This window comes from Mus caroli, unplaced genomic scaffold, assembly GCF_978045245.1.
Source record: "Mus caroli unplaced genomic scaffold, Mus_caroli_1 scaffold_4, whole genome shotgun sequence".
NCBI classification, from domain to species: domain Eukaryota; kingdom Metazoa; phylum Chordata; class Mammalia; order Rodentia; family Muridae; genus Mus; species Mus caroli.
Genome location: NW_028227259.1, coordinates 100,076,337 through 100,099,764, shown reverse-complemented (window position 1 = coordinate 100,099,764; position 23,428 = coordinate 100,076,337). Strand labels below are relative to the sequence as shown.

Below are 23,428 nucleotides of genomic sequence, written 5' to 3'. Positions count from 1 at the left end.
GAGCTGGGCACGCCGGGAGCTGAGTTTTGGGTAGCTTCATAAAGTCTAGAGCAGAGGTAGCCCATTCCATGGCTCAGTGAACATGAGATGGGAGATGGGACGGCACCAGTGAAGTCTGTAGTCTTGTTTGCTCTTAGGAAAAAAGTCTGTAGTGTTAGTTAAAAGGAAGTCTAGCAAGAGTTAGGTACTGGGTATAGGGGACTTTTGGGATTGCATTTGAAATGTAAATGAAGAAAATATCTAATAAAAAATAAAAAATAAATAAATAAATAAAATCTTTCTTTAAAAAAAAAAAAGATTAAAGTACCAAGAGGCTGGAAAGAGAAGGGTGAGCAGGAAAGGGCGTCTGAGAAGGAGGAGCCTGGAAGTGTGGAGTCCTGAGTGCCAAGGAAGAGACTTTAGCTGATTTATTGCTTTCCGGAAACTACTGGGTTCCCTAAGAAAATCATGAAGTACTGACTCCACTTGACAACTGTAGCAGATTGGTTATCATTTCCAATTCCTTCCCCTTCTCTGCACCCATGCTCTCTTCCATGTGACATTGCAGTTATATAAGCAACCCAGTTGGGTCAAAGGTTTACGCATGGTAACCATGGGAAGTAACACTTTGTATATACCAGATTTGCTGGGAGTCGACTTTAAAGGTTCTCATGACAAAGAATGCTGAATATAAGAGGAGTTAGATGTGTTAAGTACATTGATTTAATCAGTCCATAATGTGTACATATATCAAAGATCATATTATAACTTTTATCTAGGCACAGTTAATTTTTGTCACCCTGAAAAAAAATTAGTGAAAGTGAGAAGTTAGACCACAAGAGACAGAGCATGTTTCTGTATACTTCATCTGGGAATCTGCTGTCACAGTGACAAGAATACAAGCTGAATGCCATTTGATTCTTTCCAAACAAGAGGCACACTGGGGAGTTGTGAACCAAACAAATGCCTGGCTGAGTCCCAAACTCAGCCGAGTCAGCTGAACCTCAGTTGACCTGAAGACAAGTGGACCAGAGATAAATATTATTTTGTTGCAAACCATTAAACTCAATCAGCATCGTCATAGAGACAGTAGCAGCTTGACTTGTTTTACAAATGGCTATTGGTGACCTTCTGACAGCTGTGATGGGGAAGTGCTGTGGTAGAAGCCAGACTTGGAGGGTGCGTCAGAGTAAGGAAGGCACTGTTCAAGCTAGCCAGAAAGTGACCAGGTAGAGGTCTTTAAAAAAAAAATTATGCTCTTGGGCTGGAGAGATGGCTCAGTGGTTAAGAGCAATGACACCTCTTTTGGAGGTCCTGAGTTCAAATCCCAGCAACCACATGGTGGCTCACAACCATCTGTAATGAGATCTAATGCTCTCTTCTGGTGTGTCTGAAGACAGCTACAGTGTACTTATATATAATAGATAAATAAATCTTTAAAAAAATTATGCTCTTTGACATGGAAGAGACTGGAATGCATTTGAATGGTACAGGGATAGAACTAATTGGGAGGGAGGGCTTGATCATCTAGAAGGGATAGCTGACATCCTGTGCGTTCAGATCGTGAAAGGAATGTGATTGAAAACACAGGTAAAGAGACTGGCCCTGGTCAGAAGAAGCGAAGTGTGTCAGTGCCAATATAGCAAAACTGACAAGGGCAGAGGAGTTCTAAGTCAGCATCTGGTCAGGCAAGTTTGAGGATATTCCATCTAATCACTTCTAAGTGATTCACCCCATTCTTTCTTGGAACAAAGAGGGACATATTCCCAATAAAATCTAAGACCAAAGCCACACCAGACTGTCTTTCAAATGATGTGCACAGTGTTTTAAATGATGTGCACAATACATTCTGGCTTCCACAGAGAAATATCTTTCAAATGCTTTGGCTTATAGTTTGGTTTGGGGGGCACTGCGAGATGTTAATGTGAACACCTGTAAAATATTACTGAGAGAAAGCTCATGTAGCCAGGAATACCATGTTCATAAATGGGAAGACTCAATAGTCAGATGTCAGTTTTCCCAAACTGACCCACAAATTTGATGCAATCCTAACCAAATTTTCTTTGGGTCCAAAAATTGACAAGATTGACAAAATTCTAATAATTCTGTATAGATTGACTTGTATGGACTTGAATTAGGCAAAACAATTTTTTAGTACTATGAACTTTTAAGATCCTGATGTAGAATTTAAGACTTACATTAAGCTGCACCAATCAAGGGCAACAGAAAGAGGAAAAACACCGAGATGAATGAAAGATAAGAGACAGCTACAAACAGACTCATACACAGAGTCAAGTCCCTCTTTGACAGCTTAGCTCAATGAAAAAATGATTTGAGGTTTATTTTTTCTGCAAATAGGTAAATCTCAAGTATGCACACAAAAGCTTGCTCAAAAACTATAGCCCAACAGGGAGATTATAAATTAAGACTATAAAAGTTATTGAAATGTCTACAATTTAAAATTTCCCATTGTTAGGATGTTTTACCCTAGCTTATGGAGCTGAGCAACCATAGATTGTATTCCCTGAAATCATGAGCCAAGATAAGTTTCTGTCACCTTGCTCTCTTGGGTACTCTGACACAGTTTCACAAATGGTACAAGAGTGACAAGTAAAGAACTTCCTGAGTGACTCATTTTCTGTGACTCATCCTAGTAAATTATCAAACCCAATGTTGGCAAATTTATGAAGCAACTGAAACACTTATATTTAAGAGTGCTGCAAATGGGTGTACTAATCATGGAAAATAGTATAATAGATTTGAATAATGTTAAACATACACCACACGTTGCAGAAATTCCACCTCTAAGGATTAACAGAACCGATGTCTTTTACCAGAGAGAAACAAGAATGTGTTTGTACAAAGACTTATATATGTGTTTGTTCAGTAATTTCATTTATCACAACCCAACAGAAAACAAACAAACAAACAAAAAAACCACTCAAATATCTATCAACTGCTGAATGAATAAACCAGTTGTGGTATATCCATTCGATGGAATAGTATTAATTATGAGAAAGAAACCAGGTGTACATTCAACAGCATATTATATCTCCAAGCCAGTATACAAAGGAAAAATAAGTCAGACAAAAGACTGAAGGAAGTTTGCTCCTGTTTGTATGACATCCTGGAAAATCCAAACTACAGGATCAGGAGAGGGACTGGACTGTTCCGAACAACTCACTGGACTGAACCCTTAGTGACTGTAAGTTTTAGTGTATCTAGTCTACAATTTAATTAACCTGGCATTGAACAAAACAAGCCCCTCCCCACCCGATGGTTCACATGTATTAGGATGGATGAACAATTTCTTTCAAGGGTTATCAGCATCATTATCGCCTAGAGGGGGAGACAGCTTTTCTCCAGTGTTTATTCACATCAACAGTTCTTGAATTCTGACTCCTATAGCTCAGAGAAATGTGCATCAGATTTTGCATAGAGTGGAGAGTTCATCGATGGGCCTTTCAGTGCTAAAAGAAGGCGAGGGAACACAGACAAGAGGAGTGAGTCCACATAGCAGTTTCGGTGTAAGGCCAGTGGTGCCCTTTACACACAGCAGGAGAATCATCTCCTCCTGGAGCTCTGGAGGTGGGTGGGTATCGTTTAGTCTGTTCAGGTTTCTTGTGTTTTGCTGCTAGGACATTGCTGTGCAGCTAGGCCTGTGGTGCCTCTGTTCAGCTTTCCAGAGCAATCATTTTGGTAAACATCACTGTTTACCAGTTAGCATATGCATGTGTAGATGTATTCATGTGGTTATGTGTGGCTAAATCCTGCCTTAGCAATTTATAATTCTTCCCTTGCAAACCTTTCTTTGGATACTCTTATGAGTGCCACAACAAATTCTCTTGCAGCTAATTAAGACTTAATCCTGGTTCTAAATCAGCTGTACTCTTACAGTCACAGTGACGCCTGAGGACTGGGTGCTGGTGTGCTTGACGGTTAGATCCCTCTCTTGTCTCATTTCTCCTCTTTCCACCTTTGCCCACCACCTTCAGGCCTCACCATTCTGGAGCGGCTCAGACACCCCAGGGGAGTGACCTGTGAGCAATGGATGATGGACTACTCATCCTTCTGTTACACAGAGAAGGTGCTCCCACCCTTCCCTTGTCTGCAGTTTTTATTTTTAGCTGTTTAAATCGACGCTTAAAAGCCATGCATACTTTTAGGGAACTGCATGTTGTGTACACACTGCATGAGGTTCAAATTGAGGTATGTTCATCTGTTGCCCGAAGCATTTATTGTTTCCTTATGAAAACACTCAAAATGCTTTTATTTTTTAAAAAAATACAGTATATTACCATAATCTGTAGTCATGTCACCAGCAGCAGGGAACACAGCTCAGTGTTGCTGACTATACAGGCCTGAGTCCCTCTCAGAGCCTCTCGAGTTCAATGTTGTGTCTCTGTAGCCTGAGGAGCCCCCCGTCCCGGCCTCAGAGCCCCATCTATGCAGCCCGAAGAGGGCCCCTAAGGTCTCTGCACCCCATCTATGCAGGCTAAGGCTCCCCGAGTCTCAGTTGCTCCATCTATGCAGCCCGAGGAGCCCCCAGAGCCTCAGATGCCTTCACTAGAGTCGAGTTGGGATTCTTGACACAGAGAAGAATTTCTGCACGTGTCAGCGAAAAGCAAAGTCACTTTAGAAGAAAGGACAGACATGCAGAAGGAGGTTGAGTGTGGGAGAGGACCCACCTAGGCGCTTCTGGATCAGCTGTGTATGTGATGGGGGCGGGGGGGGGGGCTATGGAGTTACATTGTTTAAAGGAAATGATCTACAGCTAAGGCTGAAGAAAAAAAAAAGATGTGTTACTCTCCTGTCTTTATTGAAAGAAAAAAAATTAATGAAATTATATGTGATTTATGAAAGTACAGAGAAGGCTTACAAATGAGGAGAAAATGTGACTGAGACCAAATATTCATCAAAATGACACATACAAGGGGGTTTGCCCTGTAAAGGTCATGCAAAGAGTTTAAGGCATGCGTTTTATCCTGAATGTGGCTCACGAGTCATACTAATAACCTTGTAGAATTTTTAAGAAGGAAGTATACTTTCTATTTACAGTTTCTATGTAGTAACCTCTGGTCACCTATATCAAAATTCATGGCTCAGTCAACAAGAGAGACAAACCCGGTTTATGCAGGTGAGAACCAGGGGCTCTTTTTCTTTCCCATGTCCTCTTAAGCCCTTCTACCATGCCATACCCTCTGGCTTTGACTGGCTCTGAAGAGGAGGGCAGGCCAAGGGGCTGGAGTCAGAATATATATCTGTATGTAGTTTGAGTCTAATGTAATGATGAAGAGTGTTCACTTAGGAGTCAGGTGGCCCAGGATTCAAATTCTGTTTTGTCTTTTACTAGTTACATAAGTGAAGGCAAGAACTGTCTACTTGTCCTGGTTTCTACTGATGCTATCTAACTCATGTAGATAGTAGTATAAGAGGTGCCCTCTACTGTACCCCATTTCTGCCAGCTCTAACAGGATGGTTAATAGTAACTGCCTCATGAGAAATGGTGACACTGATTATTTCCTGAATATGTACTGAGCTACCTGCCATAACAAAACTGAAGCCTGATTCCCAATCTCTAAATGTTGACTGACTAGTTGTAGGATTGTGATGACATTGTGTATATCCCCTTTCCATATTTGTAATAAAATGTTAAATAATAGGTGACTGAGAATATAATATTTATAGGTATCTTGTATTCCTTCTCAAAATATTTAATAAAACATTTTAAAAAGTAAAAGAAGAAAGCCAAGCATTGTGGCTCACCCTAGGGGGCTGAGGCAGGAAGACTGCTGAAATTCAAGGCCAGCCTGGGATACACATAGAGTGAGTTCCAGGCTAGTCCAAGCTACAGACTGAGATCCCATCAAAAAACAAAGCAAAACAAACAAGCAAGCAAGCAAACAAACAAACCTTAAAATAAAAAGGGAACCGGGGAAGGGAAATAGCCCAGTGAGTGAAGTGTTTGTCCTGCAACCATGGAGACCTGAGTTCAGGTGCCCAGAATTCACATACTCCTTTGGAGGAAAGGAGACAGGTTCATCACAGACAGCCTGACCTACTTGGGGAATGCCCTGTTCAGTGAGAGATCCTGTCTGAAAAAAATCAGATGGGTGACTCCTGAAGAGTGATCTTGGGGGTTGAACTTGTACTATACACATGTGCACCCTCTTACATATGAGCACATGCACAAAGCCATACAAACCCAAACAACCCACCCCGCACATACACAAAACATAAATGAAGACAAAAAGAAAGAAGGGGCCAGATGTGATGCGAACAGACCACAGAGCAGCTGAGGAAGCCAAGAGTCAGAGGCAAGGTTATGACCTCAGTGCAGTGCTGGGAATGAATGGCACTGGAGTCCTCTGCTTGTCAAATCAATGCAACACTTTGTCAAATGAAACATTGGAGAGTTGGGGAATCCATGTAAATAGGCAGTGCGAATGGGTTTGAGTAAGAGTTTGAACTCTGGAGGAAATCTCATTTAGCATGCCTGGGAAAAGAGGCCTTAGGGCCAAGCTGTTCCCACTGTATAACTGCTCTCATGGATGACATAATTTGGGGTCATCTGTGAAGGACTCTGATATGCAGTTAAAAAAATGAACATGATTGAAACCTTACATCTCCTTGGGAACAGCCGAAGGACATCTCAATGTGAGAAAGTTTTCTATTAAAAAACAAAACAAAACAACGAACCAGTCATAAGCAAAACATTTGATTAAGTTTATTGAATGTCACTAGATGAATAGGAAACATTAAAGAATCAGATACAAGAGACTGATATTTTGTCTGTGTGAAAGATGTGAATAATAAAAATAGATCATCAGGGTCACAGTGCAAAGGAATATATTTGTATACTCTGAAGAGCCTGGACCTTTAAGCTGAGGATCTTTCAATTGTTACTGGTTTTAATCCAAGACAATAAATCTTATACAAGCAACCTTTCAAAGTAGGACTGTTTCTCCCCAGGAAGCTTTTCTCTAAAGGAGACCTGCTTTGCACCACCTCATGGCGGCATTGCACCAGCTTCCCAGGAACCTTCTGGAGACTATTTTGGAAGCCTGCGTTTTACAAGGGTGCAAAATAACTGAAGTCCATCTCGCAGACCTCTTGTTAGTAAGAGCTACAAGTTTACATTTGACATGTAGGTTTTCATTCCTCGACAATCTAGGATAGTTTAACGTTAAACAACAGATCTATTACCACATGCATCTGAAGTGGGTTTTCACTAAATGCCTGTTCTCAAATAACCTTCCTTAAGGAACAAGGATGTGGGTTGGGTATGCGACGGAGCTTGAGCATTCCCTTTCAGCTCCTGCAGGATTGTTTTTTGTTGTTGTTGTTTGTTTGTTTTTTGTTTTTGCTTTGTTTTACCTACAGTCATGTTTGTTTATAGAGGGGAGTTATTTTCTTGGAAATTCTTTAACTAAGAACATATCTAAAATTCAGAGCAGGGATAAAAAAAAAGGGTGCAGGTTTGTCTTTTGAGATGACAGCGGCTTCAGGCAGCTCTTCTATTACTCACTGGAACTTGGGGAGTTGAAGACAGACTTTTGCTGTGAATAAAAAACAAAAACAAGTTACACTTAGAGGAATACACACAGGAAACCATAGCTTTCCTCTAGTGGCATCAAGTGATGGCTGCTGTGCACACTAGCTTCAGTTTACTGAGCTGCTGGAATAGTCAGCCCCGTTCTAGCCCATGTGTGACAATAGCAGAACAGGCATTTGTCCTACAAACTTTTCCTAATTGTAAAGTATTACAATACTTTACATATATATATATGTACTTATTGTACATATATATATATATATATACACAATACTTTACATATATATATACATATATATATTATAATATATGGGTTAGAGCAAGATCCAAGCGGCTCCAAAGTTGTATCACTTCTAAAGTTATATCCCAGTATCATTCAAATATGCTTGCCCATTGAACTCAAGGGAACAAAATAGAATATAGAAAATACTGACTTGAAAACATTCTATTTGAAAAAAAGTATTAAGATGGAAGAAGTTTCAAAGCCAATTGGTCTCAGTGACCTTCCTCCAAGTCACCACTTGTCGAGGCTTTTCCTGATGTAAGAAACTGATCAACAGCGGAGCCAACATTTGTAGATAATGGTTGGCCTTTGTCAAGTGTTATGTTTACTGTGTGCTATGTGAGAAGTGTACCAGGCAGTATGGTCATCTCACCCAACTTGGCTGACTAAGGAAAGCTTATGGTATGCTTAACTTACATTTGGACATGTCTTAATAGTCTTTGTAACCATTTGGCACGAGGATTCACACATATAACTTTCTTCATCTTGGTCCAGATCCTGGGGAGAAATAAACAAAAATTAAATAAGACATTGTACACTTTGGTGAGTCCTGTGTGTAAGTGTTTAATAATGAAGAGAGTTGGTTATGAAAATAATTATTTATAGAAGAGTGAAATTTGAGTTTTGAATCTGGAATAAATTGATTTGTGGTGTGAGGCCTGAGGAACAAGAAGACTATTATTGGAAACCAAAGTTGACAGACTTCATATGTCATAAGCAACTGTTTTGTTGATAATCTTTATATGGGTTAGAGCAAGATCCAAGCGGCTCCAAAGTTGTATCACTTCTAAAGTTATATCCCAGTATCATTCAAATATGCTTGCCCATTGAACTCAAGGGAACAAAATAGAATATAGAAAATACTGACTTGAAAACATTCTATTTGAAAAAAAGTATTAAGATGGAAGAAGTTTCAAAGCCAATTGGTCTCAGTGACCTTCCTCCAAGTCACCACTTGTCGAGGCTTTTCCTGATGTAAGAAACTGATCAACAGCGGAGCCAACATGTGTAGATAATGGTTGGCCTTTGTCAAGTGTTATGTTTACTGTGTGCTATGTGAGAAGTGTACCAGGCAGTATGGTCATCTCAAGACGTCCCTCCAGAAGCTCTGTGCTCGAACAACCACTAACCTTCTCACTGTCTGGCGATGAGCTTGAAGCTCACAGAGTTCAAGCAGTGTATCTAAGATTGTACAGCACATATGCCATGCAGCAGGTTTATTTGAATTTCTGTAAAGTTCTGACTCCAGAACCCACACTGTTAACAACCACGTCCTAGGAGTTAGTTGTAACCTAAATAGTTATCAAGTTCCTAGATGGCATTAAGGTTTCTCGCTGAAATGGAAAAGTAAGGTCTTCAAGCAACAGGAAACCAGAAGATCGTGCATATTAACTTGTGTGACTTCAAACAAAAAACCAGTGTCTTGATGTATTAGATAAACCATGGAGCAAGAACACGAGCTCTCAAGGCAGTACCTGCTAGCTTGGTTCAGGAATCATGGTGGCAAAACTGGTCTAGGTCACTTCATATTTTCACCCCTGACTAATGTGGATCCCCCACATTAATTTGCACCTTCCACTTCTTATATCTGTCTAATGTTCAAAATGCTGAATTTTACAAGAAAAGATACAAGGAAACTTTCACTATTTCAAAACATTAGGGAAGCAGAGACCATTAGACTCTATCTGCTGCTTCCCTTGGTTGAAAGGTGAGAACCTTGAGTCAAGGGAGGAGAAATACAGCTAAAAGGTAAGAGTTCTAATGCTGTGCCCACCAGTAGACACCATAGCTAGACTTCACTGTTGAATTTGAGGGAAATAATTGTGGTCTAGTTAGAATTCTCATTGGTGAAGTCATTGGTAAAAGCCTAATGCTATCCTAGTAAAAAAAAAAAAATGCATGTATTTTTGGTAACCTGTATTTCTACTTTGCAAGTCAAATATATCTGGCCCCAGGGACAAAACATTTGTTCCAAAATGGAACAAATGAACATAGATAGTTGCTTATATATTTTATAAAGCCTGAGGAAATTCTAGGGGACTAGGGCTTTTTTAAATTAGGTATTTATTTCACTTACATTTCCAATGTTATCCCAAAAGTCCCCCACACGCTCCCCCACCCACCCACCCACTCCCACTTCTTGGCCCTGGCTTTCCCCTGTACTGAGGCATATAAAGTTTGCATGACCAAGGGGCCTCTCTTTCCACTGATGGCTGGCTAGGCCATCTTCTGATACATATGCAGCTAGAGACACGAGCTCTGGGGGTACTGTTTAGTTCATATTGTTGTTCCACCTCTAGGGGTGCATATCCCCCCAGCTCCTTGGGTACTTTCTCTATCTCCTCCATTGGGGGCCCTGAGATCCATGCAATAGCTGACTGTGAGCATCCACTTCTGTGTTTGCTAGGCCCAAGAGACAGCTCTATCTGAGTCCTTTCAGCAAAATCTTGCTAGTGTATGCAATGGTGTCAGCGTTTGGAAGCTGATTATGGGATGGATCCGGGATTAGGGCTTAATGGGAGAAAGCTGGTCTAGTATTTGTGAGGTTCAGGGTCTCCTTTATAGCACTGGCCATGAAGAGATGAATGAAGAGGGAGGAGAAGGAGGAGGGAGAGGGAGGGCAAAGGATAACTGGGAAGAGCTGCCAATAAACGGCAAGATCCCAGCACTGAAGAAGAGGCCTCTGTCAGCTTCCTTCAAGTTCATGTGCCAGTGAGATGGAGCCCCAACTCCATCCCTGCCTTCAGGTATGGCAGGCAGGTTGGCCTCCTAAAGCCTCCATGACTTGACTCCTTTAACCAGCTTCAGCCTCTGTAACCACAACAGATAGGTCTCAGTGCAGTGGCTTGAAAAAGTGAACATGCACAGGGAAAACAGTTGGATTGCTAAAACAAAACCAAACTTAAATACCTCAATTTTTTTGTTAATCATTTCAGATATCTAGTAACATCAAGCTGGTCTCTGAGACTCTTGCTACCGTACTAATTTGGTGGTTGCAAATATATTCCATATGATTTTTCTCTAGGAGAGAGAAATTATGTAATTTTCTTTCCTTGCAACTTACACGACTTCAGTTTTGGGGCAGCCATTCCCAGGGGGCGTAACTTGAATCCGATCTATGATGGTTAGACTGACAACACGTGAAATCACTCCGGAACACCTACATTTTAAGTTTGTGTAATGGGCTTCCAGAATACCTGTGAACACAGAATCAGACACTTCAACCCATTGGACATAGAACATAGATGTAGAACCGAATGATTCATAGTTCTTGATATCGCATTTGAAGAGTCAACCATTTTAAGCCAGCACTTACAGCTGAAAATGTGTTTAGCATATGGATTTCTTTCTGGTTTGCCTTGAGTCCTCTCAAATGTTTTCTACTAAAACCTTAGTTGAAATGAACTTACCTTTTCGCAGTCTCTACCTTCATTGGCTGTCACAGTGGTACGTTGGCACTCAGGTGACTTGATAATGCTTTAAAGGCACACAACTTGGTTACATCTAATGTGGTGTGAAATCAACTAATCTCCACTCCCAGTGCAAAAAAGCAGAGGACCGGATTCTGCCAGAGGGCTTTGAAGACAGCCAGCATCTCTCCCAGAGAACTTTCTCTTAGCACATCTGTCCACTTCCCCCCACGTCTCTATCTAAGAAAACACATGGAGGATGCTTCTCCATTTATGTTTAATATCTTGGCTTTTTATGTTAGTCATAAATTATTACAAAAGGAGAACCAATAATAAACATTCAAGACTATGTTCAATCACAATATTTACTGGTTATAGACACTTTATTGGTAATTTATCTCATGCATTTTCATGAAATCTAAGTTTGTTTGTTTGTTTGTTTTAGAAGAAATTGATGCTGGCTAATTCAAGCATTTGAGAGACCAAGAAAGGATGATTTTTTTTTTAAGTTCAAAAATCACTCACCAGTGACCTTGTCTCCCAAAACAGAACAAAAGAAACCAGCAAACAAAAGGTGTGTGCAAATCCTTTTTATGAATAAAAGTGTTAAGTCCCCAAGGCATTTGCAGTTTCAAGGGCTGAGCAGCAAACAATAATTAGAACACCACAGAACTGGTGTGATACACAGACTCTATACTGATGCTGAGAACAGAGCAGTTCCTAAGGGGTAACTTTGCCGCCACCACCACTAGGGAAAGATTCATGGGCAAGGTGTGAAGAAGAAGAAACGTGAAGAGGAAACCTGGGGGTGGGGGGATTTTAGCATCTTAAGCGTAAAGATGTATCCTGATGCTTCTTTCTGCCCACACATCCACCCTTTCAGCTATAGAGACATCTTGCCACTTAGTTAGGTACTTCTCTATACACCCAGAGACAGACTCCCACATAGGCTGCAAGTCAGCTTCTCACCTCTGCTGTATTCAGAGTGCCAGGCCTTACCATGTACAGTCATACTCAGAATGCTGCCCTCGAAAGACCAAGGTTCGGTGAGAAGGAGTTTCGTGGAGAGGCAGAGTGAAGAAGAGCTGTGCAAAGAAGTCTTCCCATGGGGGACTGAGCTGACAGTTGAGCAATGAGCACACTAAACATACATCACATGAACACTTACCCTCCTGTATCTCTTCTCTAAGTAAGAAAGATCTTAACATTTTGAAAGCTTCCATTTTTAAAAAGTCAAATCCCCAGAAATCTTACAGTTCAAAATCTAGAAACAATGGAATGTTTCCACCCCCTTTAGTTAAGACTGCCTTCCCAGTTTTGATTAAAGAAGTGCTGAGGAGGGTTTCTGTTTAAAGCCCAGGGAAACCATAAGTGAAAGTTCTCACCGTGGCCTGGAGAGAGACAGCTGGCCAGGAGGAGAAGCAGCGCTGCTGTGCTGAGCCTCATTCTGCCTGGAGGTGGAGTTCAACCTTCAGCTCGGAGTCTGTGCGTGCATTCCCAACTCCAGACTCCTATTTATTTATACCAGTGAGGGCCCTCCCACTGACCCTCTCTTTCTTAGGTCAGCTGCAATGTCAGTTTTCAAATCTCCCAAAATATTGCTGAGCTTGCCTTTACAGAAGAAGAAATTCATCTTGCAAAATTTATGAATCTTTCTTGGAGCACTGTTAGTATAACCAAACACTTATTTAAAATGCAGATTAAAAATGTCAGGGATGCTGTGGAGATTTGAGGGTGAAAAAAAAAAAGAGGAGAACCCTCAAGTACTGTCTGTTTTAGTGCTAGAGATCAAACCCAGGTTCTAGAATAGGCTAGGTAGACAGTCTTCCTCTGAACCCCTGCCAGGCTACTAAGGTACTCTTTAGGAGTGTTTTGGTCACTGGCCATTACGCACCTACCTTCCTTTTAACCAAAGAACCCATAGCAAACTGTATAAGGATGTAGGCTAATTCTTTCCTTGGTTGTATTGATACCAAAAATGCTTAAGTTAAGCCACAGTGATCATGGCTTTGATCACTTTTCATAGTGAAAGGACTGCCAGTTTCTTCCATATATTCAAATATAAGCTTTATGACACCAGGACCAGGATCATCATTTCATTATGTCCCCGGCACCTGCAAGGGAGGCTCACCCTTGGTCGGTGCTCAGTAAATATTTATACATTTGACAGACACTCCTTCACATATAAGATCATCAAGCTGACTGAGCCGTAGACTTTTTTGCCAAACTTTCCCACCTCCTCGTTTTACTGTCTGAGATAATGGTTACATATGATGGGAATCTTGGTGTACCTGTGTCACTATGAAATCAGGAGGGGACGGCTTTGAGATAAGCATCTTTGTGGTTGCTTTTGAAAGTTGATAAGCTGAGAACCATGTCAGTGGAGACTCACTAGGATATAGCTGCGGGCTTTGTTCTGTAGAGTGTTTAACATAAGCACTTTTGATTTTGAAGCCACCAAGGACAGAATTGACCTACAGCCTTATCTATGTTTGCTATGGGTCTTTGGAAGGTGGGTAATGGCCAGTCTGGTCTTGCATGCCATTGAGCTGACATAAATAAGGGTAGATGTATCACATACCTTAGGTCACAGAAATCAAGTTTAGTTTTCTGGAATGACTTCCTGAACAGTCTAGAGCTATGAATCAATTACTGTTGTGAATGCACAGTATCTTCAGTTGTAGGTGTGTGTGTGTGTGTGTGTGTGTGTGTGTGTGTGTGTGTGTGAGAGAGAGAGAGAGAGAGAGAGAGAGAGAGAGAGAGAGAGAGAGAATCCTTTGTGTAACAAGCAGCTTTTCCATAATGACTGTAACAATAACAATAGGAAAGTTGATCATAAGGTAGTCTAGACCATCTTGTCCTGTCTGGCAGTTCTAGCCATTAGAAAATTGTTGCTTCTCCTCCTCCTCATCCCCTTACTCCCACCCCTCCCCCACCCCACCTCCTCCTTCTTTCCAGTAGCAGGAATTGAATGATCCAGAATTTTGAACTTACTAGGCAAATGCTCTATCAAAGGGCTATGTTCCCAGCCTAAGTTCTTTCCTATGAGTGTGTAGGAACATGTTATTTAACAGTTCATTCATTATGCCATACTTCCATTTGCCATACTTTCCATCATGGAATGCATGAACTCTTCTGTACTGAGGTGCTCCAAACATTTGAAATCAAAGTGGGTCATTGGTTTTCCCAGGAGACTGATGTGAAGATGGGCTCTGGGCTAAAAAAATTTATTCAGAGTAATTCCTGAGATGATAAAGGAGGGGAGAAGGGAGGATTTAACAGCAGTGCTGGTGTGCTGAGGCTCAAAACCACTTGCCAGTAAACTCCAGAAAGGGACCTATGCAGGTGCCCCTTAATAGACAGACATGTCTCCGTCCCTGTGGCACAGGAAAAATGAGTGATGTGAGAATCACAAGAAAATGGTGGGGACAAAGGTACCTGGAAGAGAGCTCTGAGTAAAGCTGGGAACTTTCCAAACTGGCTTTTAATAGAATACTTTGGTTGTAAAACGTAGAATTCTTATGAAGTTATAGCTAACCCTGCTCAAATCACTATCAGTGGGCTGGACTGTTTCCCAAGATAGCTTGTCTCAATGAAGCAGACAATATAAGGAGGAAGAAATTGTAGGCTTGCACATAGACCCCTGAAGCTGCAGCTCACTTCCCATCCTCCATCTGCTTTTTTTTTTTTTAAAGAGAAAATAACCCAGATGTCCCTCAGCAGAGGAATGGATACAGAAAATGTGGTATACTTACACAATGGAGTACTACTCAGCTATTAAAAACAATGAATTTATGAAATTCTTAGGCAAATGGATGGATCTGGAGGATATCATCCTGAGTGAGGTAACCCAATCACAAAAGAATTCACATGATATGGACTCACTGATAAGCGGTTATTAGCCCAGAAGCTCGGAATACCCAAGACACAATTTGCAAAACACATGAAACTCAAGAATAAGGAAGACCAAAGTGTGGATACTTTGTTCCTCCTTAGAATGGGGAACAAAATACCCATGGAAGGAGTTACAGAGACAAAGTTTGGAGCTGAGATGGAAGGAAAAACCATCCAGAGACTGCCCGACCCGGGGATCCATCCCATAATCAGCCACCAAATGCAGACACTATTGCATATGCCAGCAAGATTTTGCTGAAAGGTCCCTGATATAGCTGTCTCTTGTGAGGCTATGCTAGTGCCTGGCAAATACAGAAGTGGATGCTCACAGACATCTATTGGATGGAACACGGGGCCCCCAATGGAGAACCTAGAGAAAGTACCCAAGGAGCTGAAGGGGTCTGTAACCCTATAGGAGGAACAATAATATGAACTAACCAGTACCTCCATCTGCTTCTATACACTCCATATGCCTCCCTTTCTTCTCTCATACACCCCTTTGCCTCTGTCCTTTGCTGTTTGAAATAAATGGTTCAGTCTGTGTGGTCAGTATCCAGCCCTGTCTCTGCCTCCTGTCTACTTAAGCTGCCTCAGAAATCTAACAGTTTGATTAAAAAAGCCACCAGGGCTGAGAGGTGATTCCAGAGAACTCCTGAGTCTGAGTTTTAGTCCCTTCACACTCAGAATTCTGTTTTTATGCTATCCTTTCTGCTTCAAGATGGGGTTGGGGGTCGGGCTGTTCTGATGGTCAGATTGCCTCAGAATCAGAGTTTCTAATACCATTTAGAGTAGATGCATGCATTCTAAAATCTTAGAGGCTCAGGAACAAGAAATTTGAGCAGATAGGACCAAATCAATACTTTTTATTTTTAAAATTTTAATTTGTAGTATGTGTTTGTGTGTGCGTGCACACACGTGCTCATGAATATGTGTAGGTATTTGTGTACCCTGGGCAGATGTTTGTAGGTCAGAAGACAATTGGCAGAAATTGGTTCTCTTCCTACAATGTGGGTTCCAGGAACTGAACTCAGGTGGTCAGGCTTGGCAGCAGCAGCCTGTACTTGCTGAGCCATTTCAGCAGCCTAAAGGTCTTTATTTTAAAAAATAGCTTTGTGGGAGTCTTTCTTTAGAAACACATAAAAAATGTTGGGGGTAATCTAAAAATTAAGGGGGTAATTTTCTCCTTGATTTTGTAATAAATCATATTCTTTCTCTAGACTCATTAAAACTAAGAGTCTTCATACCTGGGACCTTAACATGCAGCCTACAGATGACCACTGTCACTTTCACATAGGAACTGGCTGACAGGCCTGGAATCCCAGAGACTCAGGAGCCCATGGCAGAAGGATTGAAATTTCAAGGCCAGTCTAGGAGGTCAAATTGAATTCCAGCCCTTCCTGGGCAACAGAATGGAACTCAATCTCAAAATAATCAAAGGTGAAAACCAAACTGAAGATAAAGCATTAGTGGCAGTGCATGTCCGGCATGCTTGAGACCCCTGATTGCCGAACACTGCCACCGTCGCCACAACAAAACAAACAAAGCCCCACTCCATCTTTTAACAAGATTCTCAGGAGGTTGAACACATTTTAAAGTCTGAGAGACAGGGCCTGGCAGGTCACAAGCTGTGGAGAGTGCTGTGGCTAGCCTTTCAGTGGGATCCAACACATAGTCAAGTCGTTTTCAGCATCCATTTGTATAAATGGTCTCTCCAGTGTGATGCCCAGAGGACAAAGAGTGGTCCACCGGCAGTGGCAGCAGCCTGGATGCTCTGTGAAGCCACTGAGAAGTAGAAAGCACATTGGAGCAGTGGGTTGGCATTGCTGAGACAGCATCAACTAGTCTAGGTGGTCAATAGGTACTGAGCAGAGGACCCTTACTAGACTTTTAAATGATTAATATGGAAAAATGAAAAATCCTTTTACTTTTAAACTAATTTATAATAACTGGAGGCAAAGGCCATTGTGACAAACTTGAAAATGTTCCCCCCACCCCCAGACTCATTTCACTCAACTTAACTAGGAAACAGAAACTGACTTTTTTCGTAAAAATCTATTTGCCTACACATAACCTTTTGGCAAGCTAGCAAAACGTTGCAACCTGTAGGCCAGTGGTCTGGGTTTATATCCCAACACCAGCACTTACTAGCCGGTTAATTTTCCCATACTGGCTCTTGTGACAATAACAACGGGACTCAGGCCAGCTATACCATTAGAGTCCTGCAGACTGGATCCTAGCAATTAGAAAGTGCTTCTAAGAAGCACTGAAGCATCCACACTTTGGTCTTCCTTCTTCTTGAGCTTCGTATGGTCTGTGAATTGTATCTTGGGTATTCCGAACTTTTGGGGTAATATCCACTTATCAGTGATTGCACACCATGTGTGTTCTTTTGTGGCTGGGTTACCTCACTCAGGATGATATTTTCAAGTTCCATCCATTTTTCTGTGAATTTCATGAAGTCATTGTTTTTAATAGCTGAGTAGTATTCCATTGTGTTCCACAATTTCTGTATCCATTCCTCTGTTGAGGGACATCTGGGTTGTTTCCAGCTTCTGGGTATTATAAACATGGCTGCTATGAACATAGTGAAACATGTGTCCTTATTACATGTTAAAGCGTCTTCTGGGTGTATGCCCAGGAGTAGTATAGCTGGGTTCTCAGGTAGTACTATGTCTAATTTTCTGAGGAACTGCATGGCTCCGGCCACATATGTGGCAGATGTTGGCCTTATTGAACATCAGTGGGAGGAGCGGCTCTTGGGCCTGAGAGGATTCAATGCTCCAGTGTAGGGGAATGCCAGGGCTGGGAAGGTGGGAGTAGGTGGATGGGTGGAGGAGCATCCACATAGAGGCAGGAGAGGGGGATGGGATAGGGGGTTTCCCGAGGGGAGACATAGAAAGGGGATAACATTTGAAATGTAAGTAATATCCAATAAAAGGAAAGAAAGGGAGGGAGGAAGGGAGGAAGGAAGGAAGGAAGGAAGGAAGGAAGGAAGGAAGGAAGGAAGGAAGGAAGGAAGGAAGGAAGGGAAGGGCTTCTAAGTCTCTGGGCAGATTCCATTCACTAAGTGTAAGATTGTTTTTCATCTTTGAGAAAACACAAATAATAAAAGATATGGTGAAATGGCTGTGGTTTAGATGGTGAGTCACTCCTGACATGTTAAAATGTCACTCAGGTTCATACTGCACCTTTGTGGCTACACGAAGAGATTACCTCTTGAAGTTGTAATTCACCCGACGACTGCTAGATGGCAGCATTTCTACCAAAAAAAACCAGTTTGCAGGGAGAAAAGTTCTGGCCTCAGGTAAAGAGCATCTGCTGGTGCGGTACGCTAACCAGAGGGCACAATATTCAAAGCAATTCGAAAATCTTGTTCATTGCTTTTCAACACAACATCATGAGCACTGAGGCTTTTTTCATTAGGCCAAAATGTTCATCATTGAGTGGAGGAAAAAAAACCCCTAAAAATTTGAAACAACCCAACAAAACCTGGGCCAAATCCAGTTTCTTCTTCTCGAGGTTGCAAAATCAAAATGCACGTCAGTTCTCTGGCGTGCGATCACATTTGGCCTCTGCAGCAGCTAGAGTTGAACCTTCTGTGATTAGAAAGCTTTCTGAATACAACAAGGCTACCACATACCAGTGTCAAAGTGATTGACGATTGAGCCATTTGTCTTGGGCTTTTAAGGCACACAGAGCAACAGACACCAGCGCAGTATGCATCCTGTTTCTCCCGTTTGGATTCTGTAATGTATACATTATATCATTGGCGTTCTTTACCTAGCACATCTGTCTTACAGCTAGGAATCCTGGACATTATAAATAGGAGTCAGAAAACGCATCCCTATTAGGGCTTGGACTATAGTCCGTGAGCACAAAGCTTGCTTAGAAGGTGGGAAGCCGTAGGCTGAGTCTCCAGTATACTTAAACACAGAAGAGCAGTCCTACTTTGCGGAAGACGTTTGGCACATCTGTCTGTTGCTGGGTTATCCTCAGGTAATCTCTGCCTCACATTTCTTTGCCAGTTTTTCTTACATCTAAGCAGCCATTAAGCTCTTCTCGTTGTGTGTGTTCTACCCAGGGCAGCCTGTTCTGCCCAGGCCTTCAGCTTTATACTGATGTATGTCACGCACATTGGTATCAGTTCAGTAGCTTACCTCTAGCCACTTTTTCTTAGAAAACCATTCAATCATATTCAAAACTGAGCTTAGTGTCCACCACAGCTGGATTTACTTAGTATTCCAAGTTCTGGCAAATGGTATCATCACTTATCCATGTGTTCAAAATCCTGAAACTCACCTGTACCCCATCTCCTAATAAGCCACTGTTTGGTCTCTGAAAGCTGGTACTTTTTGTTCTTAAAATATCTCCGCGGCCTCTTCCGGTCAGAAAAGCACAGGGGTAGCTAGGGCGCAGGGTCGGCTGACACTCGCCAGCTACCCACAACACCCACCACAGGATCTTAAGACTTCTGGTGAGTGGAACACAGCTTCTGCTCCAATCCAATTGCGCGCGGGACCTGAGACTGCATTAGTTAGGGAAGCAGAAACCGGCCTGAGTAGGGCCACAGGCCTCATCCGGCCGGATCAGCACCGGAGTAGCTAGAGCACAGGGTCGGCTGACACCCGCCAGCTACCCACGACCCCCGCCACAGGATTTTGAGACTGCTGGTGAGTGGAACACAGCTTCTGCTCCAGTCCAATCACGCAGGAACTGAGACTGCTTTGGTTGGGGAGGCAGAAACCCGGCCTACATAGGGCCACAAGCCTCTTCTGGTCAGAAAAGCACCGGAGTAGCTAGGGCGCAGGGTCTGCTGACAATCGCCAGCTACCCACAACACCCGCCACAGGATCTTAAGACTTCTGGAGAGTGGAACACAGCTTCTGCTCCAATCTTTAAACAGTGACAACGACAACAACTAACCCCAGAGATTACCAGATGGCGAAAGGTAAACGGAATAATCTTACTAACAGAAACCAAGACCACTCACCATCATCAGAACCCAGCACTCCCACTTCGCCCAGTCCAGGGCACCCCAACACACCGGAAAAGCTAGACACGGATCTAAAAGCATATCTCCTGATGATGGTAGAGGACTTCAAGAAGGACTTTAATAACACACTTAAAGGAATACAAAGGAACAGTGGTAAACAGGTAGAAGACAGTAAAAAGGAAGCACAAAAATCCCTTAAAAAATTGCAGGAGAACACTGCTAAAGAGTTACAAATCCTTAAAGAAAAACAGGATAACATAATCAAACAGGTAGAAGTCCTTAATGAAAAACAGGAAAACACATCCAAACAGATGATGGAAATGAACAAAACCATACTAGACCTAAAAAGGGAAGTAGACACAATAAAGAAAACCCAAAATGAGGCAACACTGGAGATAGAAACCCTAGGAAAGAAATCTGGAACCATAGATACCAGCATCAGCAACAGAATACAAGAGATGGAAGAGAGAATCTCAGGTGCAGAAGATTCCATAGAGAACATCGGCACAACAATCAAGGAAAATGTAAAATGCAAAAAGATCCTAACTCAAAACATCCAAGAGATACAGGACACAATGAGAAGACCAAACCTACGGATAATAGGAGTGGATGAGAATGAAGATTTTCAACTCAAAGGACCAGCAAACATCTTCAACAAAATTATAGAAGAAAACTTCCCAAATCTAAAGAAAGAGATGCGCATGAACATACAAGAAGCCTACAGAACTCCAAATAGACTGGACCAGAAAAGAAATACCTCCCGACACATAATAATCAGAACAACAAATGCTCTAAATAAAGATAGAATACTAAAAGCAGTAAGAGAAAAAGGCCAAGTAACATATAAAGGCAAGCCTATCAGAATTACACCAGATTTTTCACCAGAGACTATGAAAGCCAGAAGATCCTGGACGGATGTTATACAGACACTAAAAGAACACAAATTCCAGCCCAGGCTACTATACCCAGCCAAACTCTCAATTAACATAGATGGAGAAACCAAAGTATTCCACGACAAAACCAAATTCACACATTATCTCTCCATGAATCCAGCCCTTCAAAGGATAATAACAGAAAAAAACCAATACAAGGACAGGAACCACGCCCTAGAAACAACAAGAAGGTAATCCCTCAACAAACCTAAAATAAGACAGCCACAAGAACAGAATGCCAACTTTAACAACAAAAATAACAGGAAACAACAATTACTTTTCCTTAATATCTCTTAATATCAATGGACTCAACTCCCCGATAAAAAGACATAGACTAACAAACTGGCTACACAAACAAGACCCAACATTTTGCTGCTTACAGGAAACTCATCTCAGAGAAAAAGATAGACACTACCTCAGAATGAAAGGCTGGAAAACAATTTTCCAAGAAAATGGTATGAAGAAACAAGCTGGAGTAGCCATTCTAATATCTGATAAGATTGACTTCCAACCCAAAGTCATTAAAAAAGACAGGGAGGGACACTTCATATTCATAAAAGGTAAAATCCTCCAAGAGGAACTATCAATCCTGAATATCTATGCTCCAAATACAAAGGCAGCCACATTCATTAAAGAAACTTTAGTAAATCTCAAAGCACACATTGCACCTCATACAATAATAGTGGGAGACTTCAACACACCACTTTCACCAATGGACAGATCATGGAAACAAACTAAACAGGGACACAGAGAAACTAAGAGAAATTATGAATCAAATGGATCTGGCAGATATCTACAGAACATTCTATCCTAAAACAAAAGGATATACCTTCTTAGCAGCACCTCATGGTACCTTCTCCAAAATTGACCACATAATTGGTCACAAAACAGGCCTCAACAGATACAAAAATATTGAAATTGTCCCATGCATCCTATCAGATCACCATGGACTAAGGCTGATCTTCAATAACAAAATAAATAATAGAAAGCCAACCTTCACATGGAAACTGAACAACACTCTTCTCAATGATACCTTGGTCAAGGAAGGAATAAAGAAAGAAATTAAGGACTTTTTAGAGTTCAATGAAAATGAAGCCACAACATACCCAAACTTATGGGACGCAATGAAAGCATTTCTAAGAGGAAAACTCATAGCTCTGAGTGCCTCCAAAAGGAAACTAGAGAGAGCACACATTAGCAGCTTGACAACATACCTAAAAGCACTAGAAGAAAAGGAAGTAAATTCACCCAAGAGGAGTAGACGGCAGGAAATAATCAAACTCAGGGGCGAAATCAACCAAGTGGAAACAAGAAAAACTATTCAAAGAATCAACCAATCAAGGAGCTGGTTCTTTGAGAAAATCAACAAGATAGATAAACCCTTAGCCAGACTCACTAGAGGGCACAGGGAAAGCATCCTAATTAACAAAATCAGAAATGAAAAAGGAGACATAACAACAGATCCTGAAGACATCCAAACCACCATCAGATCCTTCTACCAAAGGCTATACTCAACAAAACTGGAGAACCTGGATGAAATGGAGAAGTTCCTAGACAGATACCAGGTACCAAAGTTGAATCAAGATCAGGTTAATGATCTAAACAGCCCTATATCCCCCAAAGAAATAGAAGCAGTCATTAATAGTCTCCCAACTAAAAAAAGCCCAGGACCAGATGGGTTTAGTGCAGAGTTCTATCAGACCTTCAAAGAAGATCTAATCCCAGTTCTTCACAAACTATTCCACAAAATAGAAACAGAAGGGACTCTACCCAACTCATTCTATGAAGCCACAATTACTCTGATACCTAAACTACAAAAAGACCCAACAAAGATAGAAAACTTCAGACCAACATCCCTTATGAATATTGATGCAAAAATCCTCAATAAAGTTCTTGCTAACCGAATCCAAGAACACATCAAAACAATCATCCATCCTGACCAAGTAGGTTTCATCCCAGGGATGCAGGGATGGTTCAATATACGGAAATCCATCAACGTAATCCAGTATATAAACAAACTCAAAGACAAAAACCACATGGTCATCTCGTTAGATGCGGAAAAAGCATTTGACAAGATCCAACTCCCATTCATGATAAAAGTCTTGGAAAGATCAGGAATTCAAGGCCCATACCTAAACATGATAAAAGCAATCTACAGCAAACCAGTAGCCAACATCAAAGTAAATGGTGAGAAGCTTGAAGCAATCCCTCTAAAATCAGGGACTAGACAAGGCTGTCCACTTTCTCCATACCTATTCAACATAGTATTTGAAGTCCTAGCCAGAGCAATTCGACAACAAAAGGAGATCAAAGGGATACAAATTGGAAAAGATGAATTCAAAATATCACTTTTTGCAGATGATATGATAGTATATATAAGTG

The 23,428-nt window shown here is 41.5% G+C and overlaps 1 protein-coding gene across 1 annotated transcript; it reads right to left on the bottom strand.

The window, feature by feature from the left end:
• Positions 1–6,684: 6,684 nt before the first annotated feature.
• Positions 6,685–12,722, bottom strand: Cxcl13 (C-X-C motif chemokine ligand 13). Its single transcript, XM_021163742.2, has 4 exons — positions 12,613–12,722; positions 10,882–11,014; positions 8,235–8,315; positions 6,685–7,538 (listed from the first exon to the last, which is right to left on the bottom strand). Exons 1-4 carry the CDS (start codon positions 12,671–12,673, stop codon positions 7,484–7,486), a joined length of 330 nt encoding a protein of 109 aa, XP_021019401.1. The 5' UTR covers positions 12,674–12,722; the 3' UTR covers positions 6,685–7,483.
• Between the last annotated feature and the right edge of the window lie 10,706 nt (positions 12,723–23,428).

Coding starts and splice junctions, on each gene's coding strand:
- Cxcl13 (XM_021163742.2), bottom strand. CDS start 12,673: ATGAGGCTCAGCACAGCAGCGCTGCTTCTCCTCCTGGCCAGCTGTCTC. Junction 11,015..12,612: donor CTGTCTCTCTCCAGGCCACG/GTGAGAACTTTC, acceptor CTGTGTTCACAG/GTATTCTGGAAGCCCATTAC. Junction 7,539..8,234: donor CTATTAAGACATGTCCAAAT/GTAAGTTAAGCA, acceptor TTTTATTCACAG/CAAAAGTCTGTCTTCAACTC.